The sequence below is a fragment of the Mustela putorius genome, unplaced genomic scaffold (assembly GCF_011764305.1).
Source record: "Mustela putorius furo isolate JIRA1106 unplaced genomic scaffold, ASM1176430v1.1 tig00004041_pilon_pilon_pilon, whole genome shotgun sequence".
Taxonomy (NCBI): Eukaryota; Metazoa; Chordata; class Mammalia; order Carnivora; family Mustelidae; genus Mustela; species Mustela putorius.
Window position 1 is genome coordinate 1,184,213 of NW_025422176.1, and position 24,401 is coordinate 1,208,613.

At 58.1% G+C, this 24,401-nt stretch overlaps 1 protein-coding gene and 1 long non-coding RNA gene across 11 annotated transcripts in view; one reads left to right on the top strand and one right to left on the bottom strand.

Moving 5' to 3' along the window:
* The window catches only part of SCNN1B (sodium channel epithelial 1 subunit beta), a 56,164-nt gene extending 31,763 nt beyond the window's left edge, over positions 1 to 24,401 (top strand). Inside the window, exons 2-13 of the mRNA XM_045072676.1 lie at positions 1,928 to 2,246; positions 4,074 to 4,350; positions 6,562 to 6,752; positions 14,068 to 14,171; positions 16,590 to 16,753; positions 17,000 to 17,107; positions 19,241 to 19,358; positions 20,366 to 20,441; positions 20,679 to 20,736; positions 21,385 to 21,446; positions 22,531 to 22,606; positions 22,872 to 24,401. Coding sequence (XP_044928611.1) covers positions 1,936 to 2,246; positions 4,074 to 4,350; positions 6,562 to 6,752; positions 14,068 to 14,171; positions 16,590 to 16,753; positions 17,000 to 17,107; positions 19,241 to 19,358; positions 20,366 to 20,441; positions 20,679 to 20,736; positions 21,385 to 21,446; positions 22,531 to 22,606; positions 22,872 to 23,252 — 1,926 coding nt within the window. The 5' untranslated portion in view covers positions 1,928 to 1,935 and the 3' untranslated portion in view covers positions 23,253 to 24,401. The remainder of the gene's footprint in view (positions 1 to 1,927; positions 2,247 to 4,073; positions 4,351 to 6,561; positions 6,753 to 14,067; positions 14,172 to 16,589; positions 16,754 to 16,999; positions 17,108 to 19,240; positions 19,359 to 20,365; positions 20,442 to 20,678; positions 20,737 to 21,384; positions 21,447 to 22,530; positions 22,607 to 22,871) is intronic.
* LOC101671123 lies at positions 2,364 to 19,242 on the bottom strand. Of its 10 annotated transcripts, none has more exons than XR_006604535.1 (6): positions 16,580 to 16,708; positions 13,944 to 14,351; positions 12,365 to 12,806; positions 9,334 to 12,230; positions 3,683 to 9,067; positions 2,364 to 2,968 (listed from the first exon to the last, which is right to left on the bottom strand). It is a non-coding gene; the product is annotated as an uncharacterized LOC101671123 (long non-coding RNA). The 10 variants fall into 10 exon arrangements; XR_006604534.1 differs by having other exon boundaries at positions 2,379 to 3,917; positions 6,818 to 9,067; XR_006604538.1 differs by lacking the exon at positions 2,364 to 2,968 and adding an exon at positions 17,509 to 19,242 and having other exon boundaries at positions 8,725 to 9,067; positions 16,580 to 16,787.

Consider the following 24,401-nt stretch of genomic DNA (forward strand, 5'->3'; position numbering starts at 1 on the left):
CTGAGATTGGGGGAGGGGCATTGCCCTGAGGACACACAGACCCAGGTGGGGCGGAGGGGGAGGAAGGATGCTGGAGCAGCAGCCACTCAACTGCCTACCACAGTGCCCCCCGGAAGGCACTGGCTCTGACCGGAGGATGAGGGTCACTCCAGCCAGGGAGTCAGGACAGCTCAGGAAGGTGTGGCCTTTGGCCAACCAGGGCCCCCAGGACAGAGCTGGGCTGCTCCAGCGGCAGGTTCCTTCTGTGTCTGAGGAGGAGGAGGGAGGAAACGCATACTGCCTGAGAAGCCATCAGGGGCCAGGCTCTGTGACAGGGTTCCTCTTCACAAGAACCCTGTGTCCGCATGCAGGTGAGAAACAGAGTCTCAGAAAGAAAGATTAGACATTCCTCAACAACCCACAGCTCGCCCCTGGTGCTGCTGGACGCGCCCTCACCCGGTTCCAGCCTGTGTCTTCCCAGACGGGTCCTCCGGGTCCTGAACGTGGCCCACAAGGTCCTGCTCACTCCTGAGGGCTCCCTCCTCCCGCTCAGAGACGGCTGTCGTCCCCTCCCGAGAGCTCCCCCCCCCCACACACACTCCTCTTCAGCTAGTTAACTCTGTGTTCTTTTTTTTTTTTTTTTTAGATTTTTATTTATTTATTTATTTGAGAGAGAGACAGTGAGAGAGAGCATGAGCGAGGAGAAGGTCAGAGAGAGAAGCGGACTCCCCGTGGAGCTGGGAGCCCGATGCGGGACTCGATCCCAGGACTCCAGGATCATGACCTGAGCCGAAGGCAGTCGTCCAACCAACTGAGCCACCCAGATGTCCCCAACTCTGTGTTCTTTAACTCAGCTTCTCCGGGGACTCTCGGGCCTGGGGAGGGGGTGCTTTGATAAGCATGAGAGCTGACAGGCGCCCAGCATTCGTCCACACGCTACGTATTTTCATTCGGTCTTTACAACCACCGCTGAGGGAGAGGTATTATTACCCCACTGACAGAGCAGGACACGGAGGCACCAGGAAAGTGACTGGCTCAAAGTCACACAGCTAGAAAGGGGTGGGGCTGACAGGCAAAGCAGACATTCCAGCTCCGAAGACCCGGCCCTTTATCACCTTTACCGCTTCTGTGAGCTCAGGGCACGGGGTCCCCTCCCCCCACTTCCTACCATGTTTCATAACCACGCATTTTGGGCGGATCATTTGATGACATCTGTCTCGCCCACCAGGTGAGTGAGGGGGTAGCTGATGGGGCACCAGGTAGCTGATGGCCCTGTCGATGAAGTGTCAGGCTCTTGATTTCGGCTGAGATCATGATCGTAGGGTTGTGAGATCGAGCCCCACGTCGGGCTCAGCGCTGGGTGTGCTCCCTCTCCCTCTGCCCCTCCCACCCCCACTCCCCAGGGGTTTCTCTCTCAAAAAAACCAATTAATTTAAAATGAAATAAAATAAAAATAAAACATAAGTACAATAAATAAAGGTAGCCAACGTATCGGGCACTTGGTCTGAGTTTAGGCACCGTATTGAGCACGTTTTGTGCATCACCTAGTTTCACCCTCTCAGTAGTTCTGGAAATGAGGTACAACTGTCCTCAGTTTGCAGCTGGCGCACCTAAGAAGGAACTTGCCCCCACCAGGCTACAATTCCCAGAGGGCAGAAACCTTGTTTGTTTTGCCCATCATTGAGTCCAGAGGGACTGAGTCAGTGCATGGTATACAGTAGGCATTCAATAAATGTTTTGGGGTTGGTTGGACGGTTGGAGGAGAGATGGGAGGAAGGGAGAGGAGCCGAGAGCAAGGGGGGCGGGGGGGGGCCGGGATGAGCAGCCCAGCAGCCGGGGCCAGGTACCCCCCCCCTCCTCGCCCCTGCCCTGGCCCGGGATGGGGACCAGGATGGGGCGGCCACGGCAGGGGACCGACGCGGGATCTGGCTGCGGGGTCCCCGTGCAGGCGCCACGATGCTGGTGAAGAAGTGCCTGGTGAAGTGCCTGCACCGGCTGCAGAAGGGCCCGGGCTACTCGTACAAGGAGCTGCTGGTGTGGTACTGCAGCAACACCAACACCCACGGCCCCAAGCGCATCATCTGCGAGGGGCCCAAGAAGAAGGCCGTGTGGTTCCTCATCACGCTGCTCTTCACCTCCCTGGTCTGCTGGCAGTGGGGCGTCTTCATCAGGACCTACCTGAGCTGGGAGGTCAGCGTGTCCCTCTCCCTCGGCTTCAAGACCATGGACTTCCCCGCCGTCACCATCTGCAATGCCAGCCCCTTCCAGTAGGTGGTCCCTGGAGAGCCGGGCTGGCTCCCCCTGCCTGCCTCCCCCTGCCTGCCCCCCCCTCTCCCTCCTCACCACCCCTCCCCCATCTCTCTCCGCTCTCCTACTCCCCCCCCCTTTCTCTCTCTCCTTCCTCCCCTTCCCTCTTTTTCTCCTTAGTTTCCTGTTTGCATCATCCCTTTGCAGCAAGGACCTTTCAAAATTCATAAACTTCCTAGGCTTAACGAGGGGCGCCCGGCTGGCTCGGTCAGTAGAGCATGCGTCTGTGTTTTGGTTGATTTATGTAATTCTGATCCACACGACCACCCTAGGGGTGGGCACGACCGTGTTAGCCCCAATTTATAGATTTATAGGGCGGGAATTGGAGATTCAGAGAGGTGAGGGAACTTACCCAGAGACACACAGCGAACAGCCGTGGCGTCGGAATCCCGGCCAGATCTGACTCCGGAGCTGCCACTGCGCAGCCACGTGATGGCAAAGGCCTACGAACAGGACCCGGCGAGGCAGCCGGCCTGACCGGGGTTGAGGAGGGGCAGGGGGCCAGCCAGAGGAGAACACCCCCAGGTATGGGCAGACACCAGCTAGGTGGGGCGCAGAGTGGCCCCCAGTGGAGGATGGCTGCCAAGGCCCTGGGACGAGACGGAGTCTGGTGCTTTCCAGGAACTGCAGGAAGGGCCAGTGTGGCTGAGTCACAGGGAACATTCTTGCCCGAAACAAGGTCCTGGAAGGGAATTCATACTTCCTGATTGCATGCCTAGTGATCAGAAAGTCTGTTCTTTCTCGCGATTGGGCTCCTGCCTGCTTGGGTGGATCCCTGGGGCCTCTCCAGAGAGCCCGCAGTCAGCGCAGGACAGCACTGCGCTGGCCCGACCCGGTTCTCCATGCTGTAGAGACCTCACCTCACCGCATCCTCCCAACAGCCCTCCAGGGTCAATATTTTCATCCTCCTACTTTGTAGACGAGAGCAGAGCCACGGAGCCGCTAACATGCCCCAAGGTCACACAGATATCAAGTGACATGTCGGGATTCGAACCCAGTCCTCAGGCCCCGTCCCACCTGGCTCAACAGCAGCTCTGGACATCCGGGCTATCCTAGCAGCCCCCGCCCCCCCCAGCCCACCGCCCTCCCTGAAGCCTCCTCTTGCTGTGTACACAAAGGTGGCTGCTTTCACACTCTGGGGACAGGAGGTGACCGCAGCTGAAGCCACTCTCAGGTGGGGCTGCTGTACCCCTTTGTAGCAGGACGTGGGTCTATGGCCAGGCTTTAACACACACTCCTGCAGGCTGTCCTGCAGCCAGAGCTGACCGGCCCGTGGGTGGGACCCTCCCTGGTCCGGACACATTTCTGCCGGACTGACCAGTCACCATTTCCAATACGGGAAGCTCTGCGGGGGCTGAGAGGAGCTGCTGGAGCCCAGCCCCACAGTCCCGACCACCTTCTCCCTCGTGAGACTCCCTCTGCTTCCCAAAGTCGCTGCTGGAGCGTTGGAGCCACGAGCTGTTAGGAGTCTTCCTCGTTACAGTGTGAACTTCGTAAAGGAAAGGGAACGCCTGTGGCTTGTTCGCTCTCATATCCTCTGTGCTTTGCGCAATGCCTGGTACCTAGTAGGCGCTGTCTGCATACTCGGTGGATGAAGACGTGAACGGGCGGATGGAAGGAGGCACGGTCACCTGTGGTGGGGAGAGAGGCAGGGGCTTGGGTGCAGTGCTCTCCTCACACAAGGTGGCTGGCAGCTGCGCTGGGGGGGCGGGGGTGCCCAGACTGGGGTTGTTCTCAGCTGCCCCTCAGCTGCCCTTGCCCTCCTGACTGGCCCCCTCCCCACCCAGGTATTCTAAAGTCAAGCATTTGCTGAAGGATCTGGATGAGCTCATGGAAGCGGTCCTGGAGAGGATCCTAGCTCCCGAGCAGAGCTATGCCAACACCACTAGGACCCTGAACTTCACCATCTGGAATGACACACCGCTGGTTCTGATTGACGAGCAGAACCCCCACCACCCAGTGGTCCTTGACCTCTTTGGGGACGTCCACAATGGCTCAGCAGACAGCAGCCTAGCGCCAGGAAGGACCTGCACTGCCCAGGGGTGCAAAGTGGCCATGAGACTAGTAAGTGGTCCCCAAGCACACTTGGAGCAACGGACCCTACCCAGGGAGGCTGAGGGGAGTTTCTTTCCTTTAGTAATCTGGGTCTTGTTGGGGAAAGGTAGGCTGGAAGCCAGTGCCCATTTTGTATGTTTACAAAGTTTCGATTTTTTTTTTTTTTGTTTTTAATAGAAAGAGCTGGTATGTTAGTCAAGACACTGTTGGATGCCATTGACCCAGGTCAAACTAGCTTAAGCAAAACAAGGTATTCACTGGCTGATGGAGTGAGGGGTAGAATGGGTTCAGGTATGGCTGGATCCAGGCACTCAAATGCTGTCATCAGGACACTACCTTTCTCTATTTTTGTTCAGCTTTTCTCCCCACTGACTTGACTCTCTGTCAGGCTCTCTCCATGCAGAGGGTCTTGGCAATGCCAGACATACACCCCATCAGCTCAGCACTCTCCCCCAAGAAACAGAACTCCTGTTTCCCAATGGCCCCAGCAGAAGTCCTGGGAGGGACTCATTGGGTCACATGCTCATTCTGCAACCAATCACTGTGTGCTGGAGAATGCGCTCTCATGATTGGTCAGTCCTGGGTCATGCGCCCTGGAGCTGGGGTGATGTCAGCCTCTACCAGGTGGACACAGTGAGGCAGAAAAGGGTGCTTTCCTGAAGAAGGAATTAAGTCCTACTATCAAAAGACAAGGGCATAAGTACTGGGCAGGTGAAAACCCACAGCCGCGCAGTGCCGTCCAGTGCCAGAGCATAACTGCCCTGGGCGGTTCTGCTGGGACGCCTGCCAGCGTGCCAGGGGTTAGAAGATTCCCTGTCTGTGCCTCTCAGTCTAGGGAGCTCCCTAACTGACAGATCCCTGGGCCCCACTCCCAGGGAAGCTGAACGGGCCTAGGAATCTGTATTAACACCCTCCCTGGTGATCCACATGGTCACCCTTGGTTGGGGACCCAGGCTGTGGCCATACACTGCGCAGGAGGAGGTCACTGACCTTTACCGGGTCAGGGCTCCCCGTATGTCTCTGCAAAACCAGCGAACAGTTAGAGGCTCCAGAGTCCCCATGCCAACTCTGATCCCGTGCCCTACTGATTTTTGATGCTGTTACCTGGCTTCCTATGCCCTGCTCCTCGTCTGTGAAGCAGGCTTGTTCCTGCTGGCTGCCCCAGCTTGCGGGGTCAGGCCCCTATGTGTGTGCATGTGGTGCACGGTGTGTGTGTGTGTGTGTGTGTGTGTGTGCACGCACACGCGCCCCTGTGTTGTGGGAGGAGGTCTGCTGGCCTCAGTTTCCTCACGATGATGGAGTAGGATGACTGTACAAATCGAATGCGGTAAGAGAAAGCCCTCAGAACACAGTCTGGGACAGAGCGAGTGTCAAGTACTATCGTCCTCTCCCTAAGGACAGAGGAGACCTCCAGGAATGGGCCCAAGGACAGTGCCCGCAGCAGGCCCTGGGGAGGGGACTCTCAGAATGTGGAGAAGCTCCTCCTGGCCTCCTGGGTTCCAGAAGGAAGGCCCGCTGTGAGGGCCAATAGAGGCAGAGTGGCCGAGGCCAGAGTCCTGGGGTTGCTTCCATTGAGCGTCTACAACAGTGACCTGGCTGCTGTGGTGGGCCGGCTGTGGTGAGGGGGAGGGGGGCCCTGCACGCCTCACCGGGCTCAGGCTGACAAGGCCCAGGTCCTTTCCCTGGTGAGGGGGAGGGAGCCTTGAGCCTTGAGTCCTTCGTGGTCCACACGGCCCCCAAGGAAACGCCTCCGGAAGTCTGCAAGGATGCCAGGAAAGAAGAAAGTGGAGGGTCCTGGGGTGTCTGTCTGTCTGCGGGCCACAGGAGCGTGACTGTGGGTCAGCGGGGTATGTGGGCGGGGGAAAACGTTTGGATATGAGTGTGTGTGGTTGTGACCGTGACATCGTGGGGCTGTGGATGTCAGGACGTGGGCGAGTCTGTGTGTACGCGTGTGCACGCGTGTGCGTACTCTCTCAGGCACTGGGCTAGTACACGGGAGGCCGGCGACACTGTGTGAGACCCTGTGACCGAGCAGCCGTGTGTGAGGGGACAGCCCCCAGCCCTGCGCGTGTGCGTGTGAACACATCCCCCACTGGCTCTGCAGCCACTTGCCCCCGTGCCAAGGTGCCGCCAGGGGAAGGGCACCTGGCCCTTGGGGACGGTGGCGGGGGCCCAGCCAGCCCGGCCTGCGCCCACCGGAACCCCTCCCGGCCCCTGCAGTGCAGCCTCAACGGGACCGCGTGCACTTTCCGGAACTTCACCAGCGCCACCCACGCCGTGACGGAGTGGTACCAGCTGCAGGCCACCAACATCTTCTCGCAGGTGCCCACGCACAAGCTGGCGGAGATGGGCTACCCTGCCGAGCGGCTGATCCTGGCCTGCCTGTTCGGGTCCGAGCCCTGCAGCTACAGGTGAGAGCCGCCCCGGCCCCCCAACACCCCTCCCTGCCCCGTCACAGCCTGGCGTGGCCACGAACCAGCACGGTGTCCTGTGCCTCGGGGTCTCCGGTCGCGTTTCCTGGAGGCAGAGCCTGAGACAGGGCTGTGGGGAGAGTCCATGTCATAAAAGGCAGGTGACATGGAGGCCCCATCCCTGGGGCGTCGGGAGCATTAGCCACACAGGACGGTCCCCCTGAGGGGCCGGCCAGTGGTCCCTGCCGCGTCAGTACCTCGTGGGGGATGGGCTGAGATCCCCTCACGTCCCAGGTAAGGGGGCTGCAGAGGGGGCGCCTGGGAGCCGTTGGCCTCCAACACCCAGCGGCTGAGGGACCCGGGCGGGCAAGGCGGCACCCCCCGCCCCGCTTCTCCTTCCCAGACGGTCCCGCCACCTCACCCGCCCGGGACGAGAGCGGAGTTGGCTCAGCTCAGCACCGAGAGCCGGGCCCTGGGAGCGTTCGCCCGCATCCCGGGCACCCCCCAAGGTTGAGAGGAGGGCAGAGGGAGAAGAACATTCACCCCAAAGCCTGCGGCTCTTACGACGGGGCACAGGTCCCCCCTCCTTCCCCACCCCTGCTCTGACACACCGAGCCCCTGGTGTCTCTGGGGCAGGACCGCGGCCCAAGTCTCCGCCCAGGCAGAGCTGCCACAGCCAGGTGGCCCCTCCGGGGCCTTGTGACCAGATCTCTGCGGGGCCACGCGTGCTGGTGTCCTGCTGGTCCGGGCTCCACGGCCTCGTACCTCGGGCCCCTGGAGAAGTCCATGGAGTCCTGCCACATGTCATGAGTGACAGGCTTCCGGTGTCACCCTCCCGGCGTCGGTGCCTGACCCCTGCGTGCTCTCTCCACCCATGAGCCCCCAGGAAGCTCTACGGAGAGTCTGCCGAATGCCAGGGGGACCCACAGGGGCAGGCACTCTGCAGGCAGCGCCAGGGACTCCGGAGCCCTGAGGCGCCAGATCTGCGCACCCGGCCGCGTGGTGTGAGCTAGAAAGGTGTGGCCCGCAGGCGGAAAAAAGCAGGCCAGTGTCCCTGGTGACAGGAGGCGTCCTGCTGGTGGCGTGGGTGGCTGCTGGCTGGATGCCAGCCCCTTACTCTCAGCCGGTGGCCTTTGGTCCGCGTGCCCGTGGTCAGCCGCTCCTGGCAGCCCTCCCAGAAGGCCGCAGGGAGCCGGTGGGCCAGCGTGTCACATTGGCGCGGTCACCTTTGCCCTCTCGGCTAGAGAGAGGGGTCAGCCTCTGCCTTCAAGCCTGGGGTCCTTCTGCTCGGTGAGGAGAGACCTGGCTGTTGCGGGGTGGGGCGGTGAGGTAGGTAGGGGAGGGGTCCATTAGGGTCTGCTGGGTTCTACCCTCGGTCCCCGGGGCCTGCACTGTGCACAAGGCATGGCTCCATCCTGGGCAGCTCCTGCCCTCGCACCCTCCACAAAGCAGGTCCCGTGGGGGCCCCAAGACTGAGAGTGAGGAATGGGTGGTCCCCCCAAAGAGAAGCAGAGGAGCCTTAGCAGAGAAGGGGGAACAGATGGTGTTGGGGCAGGCAGAACACCCAGCGTCGGCCACGCCACCTCTGTGGTATGGCTGTGGCCAGGGGGTAGCTCTAGCGAGGGGTCAAGGCTGGGCTGTGTGGTTAGACCACTGGGCCCAGATCCCTGCCCTGCTTTACAAAGCCATATGACCCTCAACAAGCTTAAACTCGATGGGTCTCGGTTTTCCTCTCCTGTGAAATGGGGTAGTAACAGGTCTACTCGGTGGGGGTATTTTGAGTATTAAATGAGGTGATGTGCCCACAGTAGGGCTGGCCTCAATAAATAATAGCTATTACTGCCATTCAACCCACATTTGATCAGAAACTCACTATCCCATAATAATGCTAGCGTGGATCGAGCCCTGCTGCTGTGTCAGAGGCTATTCTTAGCCCTTCACAGGTGTAAAATTAATTTAACCCTGGCCACAAGCCCATGAGAAAGGTACTCTTATGTCAGCCCATGTTATAGGAGGCAGCCACGGCCCAGAGAGGTTAAGCAACGTCTTGGAGGTCAACACAGCTGGTGAGTGGCAGAGCCGGCAGTCTGGGCCATCAGAAAACCAGATCATCATCTGCCGTCCCCACCCGCGTCTCCCAAGCCTGCTCTCGGTCACTTGTCTTCTCGAGTCAGCCCCAGATGTGGTGCCAGAGGACACAAACCGCCCTCTGCCCTCCCAATGCCGGGCTCCAGACGCTACGTCTCCACTTCCTCACTGTCCTTCTGACTCCGTCCTCTCTCCCTGGACCGGGACAAAGGCTCACGAAACAGCAGCTGTAATTAGGAAACAGGGAGCCACATTAGGACCCCGATGCCACAGTGCCTGGATTTGAATGCCCACTCTGTGTGCTGCTGGGCCCGCTTCTTGGCCTCTCTGGGCCTCAGTATTCTCATCTGGAAAATGGGGATCGTGCCGTGGCCTCCTAGGGCTACCGTGGGGATGGAAGGACCTAGATGCTGTGTTATAGGAGGTCCTTGATTTGGGTTTACACAGACTAGAGGGGTTTGCGGGAAGAAGGGCACAGAGGTGAGGTGCTCACCTTACAGCCTCCTCCGGGGGGGCCGCCGCCGCCCAGGATATTGCCCTTCCTCACTTGGTTAAGGGACGGGGTGGGGGCCGCCTTCCCTTCCACGCGGAACAAATCATGAAGTGGAGCCCACGCTCGGGGGGAGATGGGGTGACAGGCAGCAAGAGGCACTTGGCTCCTGGTCTCCTGGAGGCAGGAATATAGACTCTTTGGAATTCTTCTGTGGGGAAGGGTTCCGTCTTCTTTCCTTTTTCATGCTATTCAATCACTTATCCTGGTACCGACTCGTCTATCTTTGCCTTGGGATCCCATCCCACGTTATTTATTTTCTTACTCAAATTCTTCCAGCTTCGGCTAGCAGCAGGGCCTTGCGTTGGGCTCCTGTGTCTCTCTGACACATCCCCATCTCTCTCTCTCTTTTTTTTTTTTTTGGTCTACTTCCTTGCTTTCTGGCCCCTGATGATGCCCCAGCCCCAGAAGCCGCCGTTTCTCTGAGGAGCTCTGCTTCCTTTTCCTGGAGAACGGTATTTAGAAACCGAGATCGAGGCAACTGCTTATTACTGCTTTAGGGACCGGCTAACCAGCTTCCGCCCTGGGAAGCCTTTCCCAACCCCTACCACACAGTACCGCCGCTGTTGTACGTCTTCCTGCCAGGATGCTCTGCCTTTCAGTCTTTTCTGGAGGTTTTGCGCCGGTCTGGGGCCACCATGCCTTACGCCTGTCCCGGGAAGGTGTTTTGGGAAAAAGCCTGGCTCTGGAGCGAGAGTCGGCAGGGAAAGGGAAAGGGCACAGTCAACAAGCAGACAGTTGGCACACACGGCGAGACGGAGAGCACGGCCCTGGGCAGGAGGGGGTCTGGCCGCGCCCTGAGCGGCGGCCGCCTGCTCCAGGGCCGCAGATGTCCAAGACGGTTTCTTGGGAACACTGTGTCCCCACATGCCTGGGGCGGGGTCTCTCCTTCTAGAACAGTGCCCGGCTTCAGCTGGTTTGCCCTGCTCTCTTCCTCCCGTGGCCACAGCCCTGATCATCCGCAGATGAGACTCGCTAGTACCCGCCCAGAGCGATTCCTTCCCTCTGGGCCTTCGCCTGTGCAGTGCTGCCGGCCTGATGTGCCCTTTCTCCTCTCTGTCCTTAGGCCGCTCGCCTACCTCTTAGCCATGCTTAAAAGTCTCAGCTCGGGCTTCCCCTCCTCCAAGAACCCTTCCATGACCCACACGCCCACACACAGCCCAGCGAGAATGAGGTGTCCCTCCTCCAAGCTTATCTCTGTTGATCCACTTATCCCGTATTATAATTCACCCAACAAATATTTACTGAGTGTCTGTCTAGTGCGGGCCGGGCTCTGAGGACAGAGTGTGTAACCCAGCACTTGCTGAGTATTTCAGTACGCTCGCCATCCAGCCCTTGCCTTGGTCCTGTGGGATGGGTGCTGCTAACTACCCCGGCGTGACAGGTGGGGCCGGCGAGGCTCAGAGAGCCCAAGCTCACCAGTTAACTCGGTGACAAAGCCGAAACTGGAATCCAGACAGGCTGGCTCCCAGGCCCGGGATCTTAGCCTCCAAATGTGATTCCTCCTTCAAGACAGACAACTGCCTTCCCTGGGCTTACCTTCTAAATCAGGAGGCCGTTGATAAGCAAGCAGTTAACTAAAGAGGATAATTTCCAATTTGGACTCATGCTCTCAGGGAATAAGCAGGTAGAAATGATCCGGTAACTGGGGAGGGAAGTGACTTTGCCCGGAGAGTGCAGGGGGTCGGTCTCAGAGCTGGTGAATCCCAAAGAATGAGGAGAAGCCACTTACTGGGCTAACGGATCGGAAAATATTCCGGGCACCCAGGGACCTTGAATTTGGAAACACCTTGGAGTGCTGCTGGAGTGTAACAGACAAGGAGGGGAAGACCAACATAGGGCATTGGTGTTTTCATCTGGAACTGCAAGGAGCTTCTGGAGGGTTCCCAGTGGAAGTGTACCCTTCTCCAATTCACAGTTCAAACCATCACCCTGCCCGCCGTGCAGAATAAGAGGGGAACAAGAGGGGAAGGACTAGAACTAAAACAAGACTACTAGAAGGACCACTACTAGAACAAGAGGGGAAGGACAGAGGCTCCTGTAGGAGGCGAGCAGGGCCCGGTGCTGGTGGCTTGAACCCTGTTGCAGGGAGAGCCTCAGCCATGGAGACAGGTGGACAAGCCAGAGGCACATTCTGGAAGGGGAGCATGGACAGAACGCTGCTCTCGCCATGCCGGGTCCCCCCGCTACACGGTGACTGTCCAGGGCAGGACTCTGTTGTGTACCCCCGTTGTGCCCAACCCAGCATCTGCCTCAGTAAACACCTGTGGAGTGAAGAAATGTGATTTTGTTCTGATTTCCCTTTCACTATTGAGGACACCGAAGGCCAGACATGGAGTAAGGCGCTCACATCTCCCTGCTTAGATGTGGCAGCCTGCCCGGGACCCACCTCGTGTTCTGCTAGCGCTTGGGGGGGGACACAGGTGGAAGGAATGGTTTCCTGATCTGAACACTGGGGCAAATAACAGCTGACCTCACCACGGGGTTACTTTGAGGATCGAATGAGAAAATGCATGCAGAACTATGCAACCCGGGCTGGCCCCTAAAAGTTGCACAGTCAAGGCTTCCAAATCCGGGGCTTAGAAGACCATGTTGCAATCAGGCCCCTTTCCTTCCTGTTTTAATAAGACAAGAAAAACAAAATAAAATCATGCAAAGACATTCGTGAAGCGATTCCTAACAGAGGCCCGAGGACACACCTGCAGAAGGAACAGAGCACGATGACCTCACATGGATGCACCATCCCGATTCCAGAGCTGCTACTCTCTCCCCCGTCCTGTCCATTCTGCAGCAAAGCCCAGACTCCAGGGTCTTTCACCTCTAAAAAGCTTAGAATGTATCTGCAAGAGAGAAAGACTTTTTTTTTTTTTAAACCAAACCACAGTGCAATTATCCCACCCAAAAAAAGAAAACTAATAATAATTCCTCGATACCATCAACTATCCAGTCGCGTCCATGCTCATCAATGTCCTACCTTTTGCTCATCTGTGTGTGTGAGTTAGGATCCAACTAAAGGCAGCATGTTGTGGTTGCAACCCAAGTCTTAAAGTTTCTGTTCATCTGTAGGTTGTCTCCCTTTTCCTTTCTCACAGGGTGTTTGTTGAAGAAACTGGGATATTTATCCTGTTGACTTCCCCAAGGTCTGGATTTTACAAGTTGACTTTTCCTTGGTGTCTTTGAACCTGTTCCTCTGTCTCCAGTATTTCCTGTAGATGGTGGTTATAGATGCTCGGTCCTGTTCCAGGATTTTTGTGTTTTACTGACAAGGCCACCTCCTCAGCAGCCTGTGCTCGTCCACCGGTGGGCATTGCCCAAAGCCATTCATTCATTCATTCATTCATCCAGGGTGCGAAATGTTGATCCCTTTACTGCTTCTCCAGAGAATGAGCTGGGTCAAGCCAGAACTGTTTTAACAACTATATGACAAATGACAAGGGAAAAAAAAAAAAAAACAGATGGAGGGAGCCATAGATTAGAAGAAACTCGAAAGCCCCGTCAACCTATCACATTAACCTCATTTGAATCCCGATTTAAAAATTGTAAAAACAAAAATCAACACGTAGGAGATGGTTAGAACTTCAAACTGATTATTTAACGATATGAAGGAATTTTTGTTAGTTATGTTTAACATGGTAATAGTATTTTTAAAAAAGAGTTCTTACTTTTCAAGGTACATCTAGAAATGTTTATAGACAAAATCATGACGTCTGAGGTTTGCTTGAGAACCACATGGAAGGGAGATGGGGCGCAGCGGGTAGGGATGAAGGGTTCCTTCGTGGCTCTGCCGTGAGGATTCCTGAAGCTGGTGGTGGACTTCACTGTCTCGACTTTTTTTTTTTTTTTTTAAAGATTTTATGTATTGGGGGTGCCTGGGTGGCTCAGTGGGTTAAAGCCGCTGCCTTCGGCTCAGGTCACGATCTCAGGGTCCTGGGATCGAGCCCCACATCAGGCTCTCTGCTCAGCAGGGAGCCTGCTTCCTCCTCTCTCTCTCTGCCTGCCTCTCTGCCTACTTGTGATTTCTGTCAAATAAACAAATAAAATCTTTAAAAAAAAAAAGATTTTATGTATTTATTTGACAGAGAGAAATCACAAGTAGATGGAGAGGCAGGCAGAGAGAGAGGGAAGCAGGCTCCCTGCTGAGCAGAGAGCCCGATGCGGGACTCGATCCCAGGACCCTGAGATCGTGACCTGAGCCGAAGGCAGCGGCTTAACCCACTGAGCCACCCAGGCGCCCACTGTCTCGACTTTTTTGTGTTTGAAATGTTCTGTATCCAAGAAAGTCTTTTTCAAACTGAATTCTTTGAAACTGCAGGATACCACTACTACTGCCATGAGCATCTTTATTGGAAACGTTTCTTGTGGTAGTTGACTTACTTCCTTAGGAAACATTTCCAGGACATGAGAGAGGACCCTGCGTGGGGTCCCCACGTGCCTCCTTATAAAGCTGTGCCTTTCCGCAGCCTCCGGGGCGCCCTCTCCTGATTCATCCCCCTCTCCCCCCACCGTGTCCGCCTCTTCCCTCTCGGTGTGAGTCCCCAGCTTGGGCAGCGCACCTGGCTGGGTTCCGTGGCTCCCCTGTGCCCTCTGTCCTCCACCCTGCGTCCTGGACAGCAGACGGTGTCAGGGAGGCACCAGCTGGGGTGGGCCCTGCTCTCCAGCTGATGGTGTTTCTTTTAGGAACTTCACGTCCATCTTCCACCCAGATTATGGCAACTGTTACATCTTCAACTGGGGCATGACAGAGAAGGCGCTCCCTTCGGCCAACCCCGGAGCTGAGTTCGGTAAGTCTTGGTTCACCCTGGGGCCAGAGCCAGGGGGCCTGAAATCCCCACCACGTGGGGCTAAAAGACCTAGTGACCGGGAGCTGTTAAGGGGCAGGGCCAGGGTGAGACAGCAGGTGGCCCACGGAGGGATGGCCACGGCTGGGTCTCTTCTGTGTGCGCTGAGCTGTTCCACTGTCCCTGCAAAATGAACAAATCCTTTCAAATTTTTAGAAAGAAAGGAAGCGTTTTATTCAAGCCCAAGTTAGGAGAGCTGCTGGGGATACACAGTCTTCACCAGGAAGAGAGTGCTCGGGGAAGGGAGTGTTTGGAGCGGGATTATATATGGTTCCTACATAAAGGGTTACAAATTATCATGAGCAAGACCGTTCCAGAAAGTTAGAGACATTATCTTGTGGTTTTAGTATGTGCAAGTCTATATGCCTTTAATTTTATGGGAATCAGGGTTTGTTTGGTTTTTTTTCCCCCTTATGTTTGGAATGCTCCTTTTGGTTATTTAACAGCGGAGATGTACAATGTGGGCTGCCCGGGGCGGAAATAGAGCCTCCGAGGTTTCAATGGAGTCATTTTGACCTTGGTGACTGTTACACTGTAGTTTCCCTTGGGAGCCCAGGAGCAGGGCCCATGAATGGTAGAACAAAATCGCCCTCTATCACCCTCCCAGAACTCCTGTAAATGTCTGGGCTAGGGATCAGTGCTCCCATTTTTCTGCTGAGCAAGGCAAGGATGGAGAAGCAGTACAGCTCAGGGAGCAGAGCCCAAGCTCCTGGGCCCAGGTGAAACCCCAGCCCCACCACGGACGCCCCCCACCCCACACACACACCATGAGCCTGAGCTCAAGACTGAACTTCCGGAAGCCCTGGTTGCCCCATTCAAAGACAGTATATGCAGCCCAGGAGAGCCTAACAAGTAGAGCTCACAGAGTCATTGCGATGTAATACTATCGCCCGCTTAGCACAGAGGCTGGCAAGTCCTATGTGCTCGGTATATGCTGAATAGTCTTTGAAGGCTTAAAGAACTTGCCCAAGCACACAGCTGGCCCATGGCAGAGCCCGTACGCTTACTGAGTCTCACTGTGACATGGTTCTTGAGCAAGACAGAAAGGGGGTGAAGCCAGAAGTGGTTGATGACAGAGGCCACTGTGTGGGCCTGTTTCTGGGGAAAGAGTCATGGTGGCCTCAGGAGGGCTTCGGCCAGCCTCTGGGAGTCAGGCTGTCATTCTAAGCATCAGGGCTGTTGGTCAAGGGGGGCCCAGAGGGGATGCTGACCGCCCCTCACCCAGCCCCTGTGCCCCCGAAATCACTGTGTGTCACAGAGGTGCTGGTCAACTCGCTTCACAGGGACAGATGATTCGGACCAAGGAGCTCAGCCGCCTGTGTTAGAACCCCAACACTGCCCCTTCTCCCCTGGGTGACCCTGAACAAGTCCTTTTCCTTCTCTGTGCTTCAGTTTGCTCACCTGTAAAATGGGGATTGTAAAGCCTTTGCTCCTGGGAGCACCAGTAGGATCGTGTACAGAATAGCATTTGGCCCAGCACTCGGCACATAGCAAGTGCTCGGTGAATGCTAACCTGTTGTCCTAGCCACTCAGCAGAGCCCTCTGGTACATAAGATATGGGGTCTAGTCTCTGCCCTCAAGAAGGGAGCCATCCGGGGCGCCTGGGTGGCTCAGTGGGTTAAAGCCTCTGCCTTCAGCTCAGGTCATGATCCCAGGGTCCTGGGATCAAGCCCCACATCGGGCTCTCTGCTCAGCGGGGAGCCAGCTTCCCTCCTCTCTCTGCCTGTCTCTCTGCCTACTTGTGATCACTGTCTGTCAAATAAATAAATAAAATCTTAAAAAAAATGTTTTAAAAAATAAATTAATTTAAAAAAATGGGAGCTATCCAGTAGGGAAGGAAGATAGACAATAAGAGTCATATAAGTGAGGGACGTGCTTGGGAGGAAATTTCCAGAGATAGGAGACCTAGTCTTGGTAGTCAGGGAAGGCGTCTGGAGGAGGCGACACTTGGGCTGAGATCCAAAGGAAAAGCAGGAGGTTCTAGGGGAAGGGTGAAGGCGGGGACATAATTCCAGAGTAAGGGAACAGCATGCTTGAGGGAACAGCGTTAGCAAAGGCCCAGCAGCAGGAAGGAGCTTGGAAGCCAACAGGGATTAAATGAGAAGAATGATGTGATTCGAGGTGGGGCAGGGCAGTCCTGCTCCCCTGCCACATGGAAAAGAGATTGTGGAGCTGGGGGGAGCCAGGGTGGCTTGAGCTAGGAAGGGGGCCTTGGAGAAGGCAAGAAGTCTCAATTTTCGCAAGGCAGAACCAGCTTCCTAGGTGGGCCGTAGAGGTCTCCTTGGGAGGGTGGGGAGAAGGCCTGGACAGGTGGGTTTTGGGGAGCGAATTCAGGCAGCCCTTAGCCTCACCTTCCCACAGGCCTGAAGCTGATCCTGGATATAGGCCAAGAGGACTATGTGCCCTTCCTCACGTCCACGGCCGGTGCCCGGCTGCTGCTCCACGAGCAGAGGTCCTACCCCTTCATCAAAGACGAGGGCATCTACGCCATGTCAGGGACAGAGACATCCATCGGGGTGCTGGTGGTATGGCCGCGGCCCGAGGGCAGCCTGAGCGGGGCTGAGGGGGGACGCCTCCTTGTGGTCCGTTCCTGCCGTGTCTGCTGGCCAGAACCCCCACCAGGACCACCATGCTGGGGGGGAGGGTGGGCACGGCCTGGTACCGACCGGGCCTGTGGCACCCCCCCGACCCCCGTGCTTGCTGGGAGGGAGGTACCAAGGGGGCTTCCTGGGGAGGGGCGGGGCCTCCAGGAGCAACCTCTCTGGACACAGGACAAGCTGGAGCGCATGGGGGAGCCCTACAGCCAGTGCACCATGAATGGCTCCGACGTTCCCGTGCGAAACCTCTACAGCGACTACAACACGACCTACTCTATACAGGTGGGAAGACAGTGTGGGCCTGGGGACCTGGGAACCCTGGCAGTCCGCATCAAGCAGGCCCAAGGCCTCAGGGCTCAGGGTCCGGGGCGGCTGGGCCTGGGCAGGACTGGCTGTACTGGATTTTTGTGGGTGACCACGGGGTAGTTTGGTGGGGTTTGTGGCCTTTGGGACTAAGCCAGGCCTGTCCCTGGGTGCTCACCAGGGCCCAGGGCCAGCCACTGCTCGTCCCCACCAGGCAGCTGTGCCCCTGGGGATGCCCAGAACACAGGGATCTCACTCCGGGGTCTCCCAAGAAGAACGCTTGTGTGGGAGACAGGCTGTGCTGAGGGTTCACGTGTATTACATGATCCTTTCTTCCCGTCTACACCCCATGGGACAGTAACAGCATTTATTATACATACCAGTTACTTGCTACAATTCCTAATATCCTGAGAGGATCCGGCACATCGTGCGCTGGGCAGGCACTGCTGGGGCCTTTTACATTCAGTGTTTCATTCACTCCTCACAGCGATGCTAAGATGTAGAGGATATTACAGGAATGAGGAAATCGGGGTGTCCAGGCCCCAATACAAAGGTCTCATCACCTTACCTGAAAAGTCCCTCTTTGTATCCAGCCTCGATCTCCCTTGCTGTAGCTGGGGCTTCCCTCTCGCCCTGACCTTCAGGGGCAGCCTGGGGGGCCTGTCCCAAGACCCAGCCCCGGCAGAGAGGACCATCTAAAGCTTCCACGCAGGTGACGAACGTGACCCTGGCTGACCCTTCTCCCCCAGCCTGGGCGGCCTCTGCAGATCAAGAAACTGAGGCTTGATGAGGGGAACTCCAGGGCCTGCCTCTGTGCCTGCGAGCTCTGCGCATGGTGTGAAAATCAGTTCTGAAAATCACGCACCACCCCGCCCTCCCGCCCACCCTGTCCGGCTGACCTGTGCGCCCCACACCCTGCCCCGGCTAGTTTGGCCGCCTTCTATCTGGAGGCGCTTCTGCCTACAATGGGGAACTTGGGGGAACCTTCTGAGCTAATAAAGGCATAGACAGGCAGCATAGGGAGGCGGGGAGCACGGAGGGGGGGCCACGGAGACATCCGTCAGGCCCAGCCTTAGAGACCCCGTTCCAGAAAAACCTCCACTCTTGCTTTGTCCCATGCAGCCGTCCCTCTGGTCAGAGACCTTGGCAAAGACCAAGGCCCTGGTCGGGTACTCTGCTTGCATCCTCCCACTGCCACCGCCCCCCATCCCCAGCCTCTGCTGTGGGGCCTGAAGAGGATTCCTCCTTTCCAGGGGACACGGTGAGGTCTGGAAGACTGTGAGGCCCTGGCCCCCGATCAGAGCTCCTCGTCCGACCCCGCTGGCCCCTCACTCCGGCTCTTCCCCTCCCGGCTGTGCCCATAGGGGGGCCGTGGCCCTGTCAGAGAGAACAGGACGGGGCATGCTAGGTTGGGATGGAGCAGCTTGGGGAGTAGGAGAAGCTGGGGCGGAAGGGGCCGGCTCTGTGCCAGGCGGGGCAGAGCCCAGAGCAGGGGACAGCAGGAGTTGGAGCAAGGGTTCCTCCACGGCCCGGACTCGCGAAGCTGGACAAGAGGAGACACAGGAGTACCAGCCGCTCCCATTCCCCATGCAGTGCCAGGCCCCCCTGACCTTAGCCCACAAGGGCAGCCGTCACCACTGCTCCTCCCATGAGTGACTGCGATTGGCCTCCGAGTGCGCTGGAAGCAGGTCAGGGTGACCTGAGACCCCAGCACGAGTGGAGTCATCCCACGCAATCCCAGGGCACCAAATCCACTCTTCCTCCCCCGTCCCCACGAGGGGACACTCTGCTCCATCAAGGCTGGCAGCCTGGTTATTAAGAACTACCAAGAGTTGGCTGTGGCATTTGGACCAAGCCACCCCGCCCTATGTCCTGTGTGGGGCTCCAGCTCTGCAAGGTGGCGGGGCCATCCTCAGAGAGCTGGGTCTGGCCCGAGTCCCTCCGTGGGGACCAGGGACCGAGCAGCACAGCGACGCCCAGGCTGCAAGGGGTCAGGAGGTACAGCTCCTGGGCCAGAGGGACCTCTTCCCTGGCTCCCCGGCTCCCCTACCCTCTGGGGCTGGGGGCGAGGCGTCGCAGTCACAGCCGTGCTCCCCTGCCCTCCTACCGCAGGCCTGTATTCGCTCCTGCTTCCAAGAGCACATGATCCAGAACTGCAGCTGTGCCCACTACCTGTACCCACTGCCCCGCGGGGAGAGATACTGCAACAACCGGGAGTTCCCAGACTGGGGTGAGCGCACAGTCCTGGGCACTGCTGCCCGGCCAGCTGGGGCTCTGACCGCAGAGCGGGGGGCAGAGCTCCATGTCCTCAGCAGGGCCAGGCGGGGGTGGTGGTGGCCAGTCCTGCCCCTCCACGGTCTGCAGTGCCCCAGCCCAGGCTCCCCTCCCTCCTGTGTTTGTGTGCCGTGTAAACGTCTGCACATGCATGAGCTTGGCGTGCAGTGGCTGGTGAGGGCACGTGTGTGTGTGTGCGCACGCATGCACGGGAGAGGGCATTTGTATGTATGCACGGGAGCACTCAGGACCGAGTCTGCACGTGTGTTCACGCATGGGTGTGACTGCTTCCAGTGTCTGCAGCTGTGCATGCTGGTTTGCGTGCCCATGTGTGTGCGCGCGTGCGTGCAACCACAGTGCCACACGTACGAGCCTCAGCATGTGTGTCCGTGGGTGTGAGCTCACAGGGTCTCTCTGTGCGCTGCTGGGTGGGGAGACCGAGGTGGCCTCCAAGAGTTTGAAGCCACAGAAGGAGAAGCCCCGGAGTCCAAATATGATGGATGTTTTGGGGAGCAGAGAGAGCCCCACCACCTCTTAAAACCAAGGAAATATGCAGCCGAGAGGGGAGACTCTCCCTCCCCATCACCCATCACTTCACGCATGACCCCATCACCCTGCCCACCAGCCCCAAGTGGGGATGACAGAGGGAAAACTGCTGTCAGCCTGCTGAGCTGAGTCTGGGATGTTTGGGTCGAGGCTCCCCAAAGCCAGGCTGGGGCAAAAGGGCTGGACATGGGGGGGGGGGCAGGGGGTGCGGGATGGGAGGGGATGACCCTCCATGGCAGGAGAGCTTGGACGGAGAACACACCCCCTCCCACTGAACCACTGGCCTCGGGTGGCCATGGCCAGGAAGGCAGGGGACAGCCGGAGGCCCAAAGAGGGAGAGGAGAACATGTAGAAAGCCCTGCCTCTAACTCGCCCTGCCTCTAACTCTCCCCGCCTCCCCCGCCTCGTCCTTTTCAGCCTATTGTTACTCACGCCTGCGCATGAGTGTGGCCCAGAGGGAGACCTGCATCAACATGTGCAAGGAGTCCTGCAAGTGAGTGGGGGGCACGGAGAATGGGGGGCAGGGGCCGGGGGTGCGGGGACTGGGGAGCCACGGTGAGGAGCACGGAGACTCAGGGGGCAGGGCTGTGGGGCATGGCGACTGGGGACCCGGAGTGGGGGGCATGGAAACTGGGGGGCAAGGGTGGGGGGCATGGGGACTGGGGAGCCGGGGTGGGGGGCAGCGCTGGCAGGGGCAGCGACAGCCACAGGACTGCCTTCTCCCTTGCAGTGACACCCAGTATAAGATGACCATCTCCATGGCCGACTGGCCTTCCGAGGCCTCTGAGGTGAGGCGGTGGAGTGGCCGGGCTCCTGGCCGCCCACCTTTGGGCTGGGGGACAGGTCTGGGCACAGGTCTGCAGGCTGTTTGTCCCTCCACCTGTGTCTCCCAAGGCGCTGTGCTGGGGACACAGCAGTGAAGGAGAGAGGCTAAGCCCTTGGCGCTTAGGGAGCTTACATTTTAGTGGCAGAGATGGACAATACACAGAAATTAGATCCTCTCCAAGTTGATGATGGTAGGAAGTAGACAGGGTGAGCGGAGAGTAACCAGGGGAAAGCACTTTAGACAGAGTGGTCAGGGAAGACCTCCCAGCAAAGGCGACATTTGAGTGAAAGCTGCAGCGTGAGCTGAGCTGGCCTCGGCGGGCTGAGGACGACGTGGCGCGGGCAGAGGCACAGCACACGCGACGGCCGGAGCTGGGTTAGAGCCAGCGCCATGGCTGGGCTTCTGGGGGAGGTGTCTGGAGCCCAGAGTGCCTCCTCCCCGCAGCAGCAGCCAGTGTGCACTAGAACTTTTCTCCTCTCTGTGCCAGCACCGTCCCAGGGGGCTTCGGGAAGCTTCGGGGCTGTGGTCTGTCCCTGACTGGGGGCAGGGCCCGTGACTGGGAGGCGGTGCTGCAGGTGCATATTTTTTCAGCTGCCTTCTTGGATTCCAGGATTGGATTTTCCACGTCCTGTCTCAGGAGCGGGACCAGAGCACCAACATCACCTTGAGCAGGTGAGCCTAGAGTCTGGGTGGGGCTGGGGGAAATGCAGAGAATGGGCGGAACCAGAGCCTCAAGGGAGGGGCTTGGATACAGGGCCGCGACTCAGACACCTCACACTGGTCAGGTCCAGGAGGCGGCCTGGAGGCGGCGGCCCTGGGAATGGGAGAGAAGCCAGCGCATGGAATTCAGGGTTTGCCACTTCGCCAAGGAGAGCCTGTCCTCCCAATGTCACCTGTTCACCTCCCCCCACCCCCCATCCATTCAACCCTCCATTACTCATCCATCTTCCCACCCGTCCATCTCTCTGCTCCTCCAGCCAGCCGCTCATCCCTCCATCACCTACTCGTCCACCCATTCCTCCATCTTTTCCTCCATCCAACACGAACATGAACTGAGCACAGAAGACACAGGTCCATACTCTTGGGAAGAAGCGCCAGTGCCGAGAACAGAAATAGGCCCACAGGGCTGATGGGGGTGGGAGCCTGTGTCAGACCTTTCCTTTGGGAGCACAGCAGGGAAGAAGCTACCTGGCCGGAGAGGGAGGGGGACTTGAGCTAACTCTCCGAGGAGGGGCAGGAACTGTTCAGACAAATAAGGAGAGGCAGAGGTGTTCAGGGAGAAGACTGGAGGTGTGGGAGAGCGGAGCTTTCCTGGGGACTACTGGGTGCCAAGGGGAAGCCCACGCAGCCAGCGGCCTGGGCCCCAGGTCCCTTGATGAAGGAACAAGGCTTAGGACTCCATGCGGGGCCGACTGTGTATGTGCTGCACCCCCGCCCCCGGGGATGGGAGAGGGGAGCTCAGAGCCGGTCCTTGGGGCCCCCAGAGGGGATGCTGCGCAGAGATGCCCTTTGTGGCCCCAAGGCCCCGAGTGACCAGGGAGGGCCACACTTTGGGCCCTTGCTTGGACCTCACCCATCCTGGGAGTGGTCATGTGAGCAGCTCAAGGTAAAGGACTGGGGCAGCCCCTTGGCTGTCTTTCCTGTGTGTGCGTGCGTGCGTGTGTGTGTGTGTGTGTGTGTGTGTGTGTGTGTGTGTATGGGGGTGTGTATGTCTGTCCTGGGGAGGGGACACCAGTCCTTCCTGCTGCTCCTACAGGAAGGGAGTGGTCAAGCTCAACATCTACTTCCAAGAATTCAACTATCGCACCATTGAGGAGTCGGCAGCCAATAATGTGAGTCTGGGGGCTCCTGACACTTCAGCCCTGCCCCGCTGCCCCTCCACCCTGCACCCTGAGGTTGGGGGAGGGTCCTGAGCCCTACAGGGGAATTGGGAGAGTCCTGGAGTCCCAAATGGTTTCCGTGGGTCGAGTCAGTCACCCTGTTCCCCCTTCCTGGCCAATGGCCTACCTCCCAGGAAGCCGTGAGGTGGGGTTCAAGGCAGGAACCTGTGGCCCGACCCCCACCCTCACCAGGCCGTCCACCCCCTGCTCCCCACAGATTGTTTGGCTGCTCTCAAACCTGGGTGGCCAGTTTGGCTTCTGGATGGGGGGCTCGGTGCTGTGCCTCATCGAATTCGGAGAGATCCTCATCGACTTTGTGTGGATCACCGTCATCAAGCTGGTGGCCTTCACCAAGAACCTGCGGCAGAGACGCGCCCAGGCTCGCTATGCTGGCCCGCCGCCCACCGTGGCCGAGCTGGTGGAGGCTCACACCAACTTTGGCTTCCAGCCTGATGTGGCCAGGCCTGGCCCCGACCCCGGCACCTACCCTGATGAGCAGACCGTGCCCATCCCGGGCACCCCACCTCCCAACTATGACTCCCTCCGTCTGCAGCCGCTGGACATCATCGAGTCCGACAGTGAGGGCGAGGCCATCTAGACCCGGGGAAACCAGAACTCACACCCGAGAAGCCAAGATCGTGGCCCCAAGCTTCACTTTGGGGTGCTCTCTCCAAAGGACAGTGGGTATCCAAGGCCGGAGTCTGTGTCTCTCTAGAGAGAGACCAGCAGCTCCTGGCCAGTCCCAGGCTGAGGGCTCTGTAGGGTCACGTTGCGGGTACAGATGTGGGAAATATGTGCTCATTTGGTTCCTGCCCACACCCCCAACCTGACCTGATCCTTGGCTGGGACGTCCCCAGCCTGGCTCGAGAGACCCTGGGACACTGTCCCCTGCAGCAGGCTAGTTTCTTCCCAGTGCACTGTCTGCTCCCGAGACAAACAGCCCGGCAGGCTGTGCTGTCTGTCCCCACCGTCTTGGCTGACTTCTGCGAGTGGGTTTAGTGAGGTGAGCATCTGTGGGGAGCAGGAAGAGTATCGGGCCCGGGGGCAGGGTGGGGGGTGGGGGGACGTGCTGCCGGGTGGCCCGTGTTTTGTTCTAGAAAATAAAAGCAGCATCCATCGTGGCTGGAAAGCAAGGGCCTGGCCGCGGTAAGGCTCTCAAGCAGGTGGTTTCGGCGTTGTCCCCACAGTCTACTTGTGACTTAGTGCCATCCGCCACTCTTCTCTGGGTGGCAAGGACAGAGAGAAAGAGAATGAGACTCAAGCTGGCTTAAGTGAGAGAATCTCAAGAACCTCAAACGGTGTCTCTTGGTCTCAGCTTTCCTGGGCAGGCTCCCCTCACACTGAAAGTCCCCCCGGCGAGTCCAAACTCACCGGGTAAGGACCTCTTTCCCAGTTGTCTCTGCAAGTTCCTAGGCTGACTCTCATTGGTCACTGATTGGGTCACATGCTTGCCTCTGAGCCAATCAGTGTGACCGGCTGCTTGGATGGGCCAGACCCTGCCCACACCTGAGGCCAGGTGGCCCCCAGCAGAATCAGGTGGTGGGGACACCAGGCCAAAGACTGCCGGATAAAATACAGGCCCCCAAGTTAAATAGGAATTTCAGATAGACTATGAATTGACTTTTTTAGTGTGAGTATATGCAAGTAGTATTTGGGACAGGGGCACCTAGGTGACCCAGCAGGTTAAGCGGCTGACTTTTGATTTCGGCTCAGGTCATGATCTCAGGGTTGTGAGATCGAGTCCTTT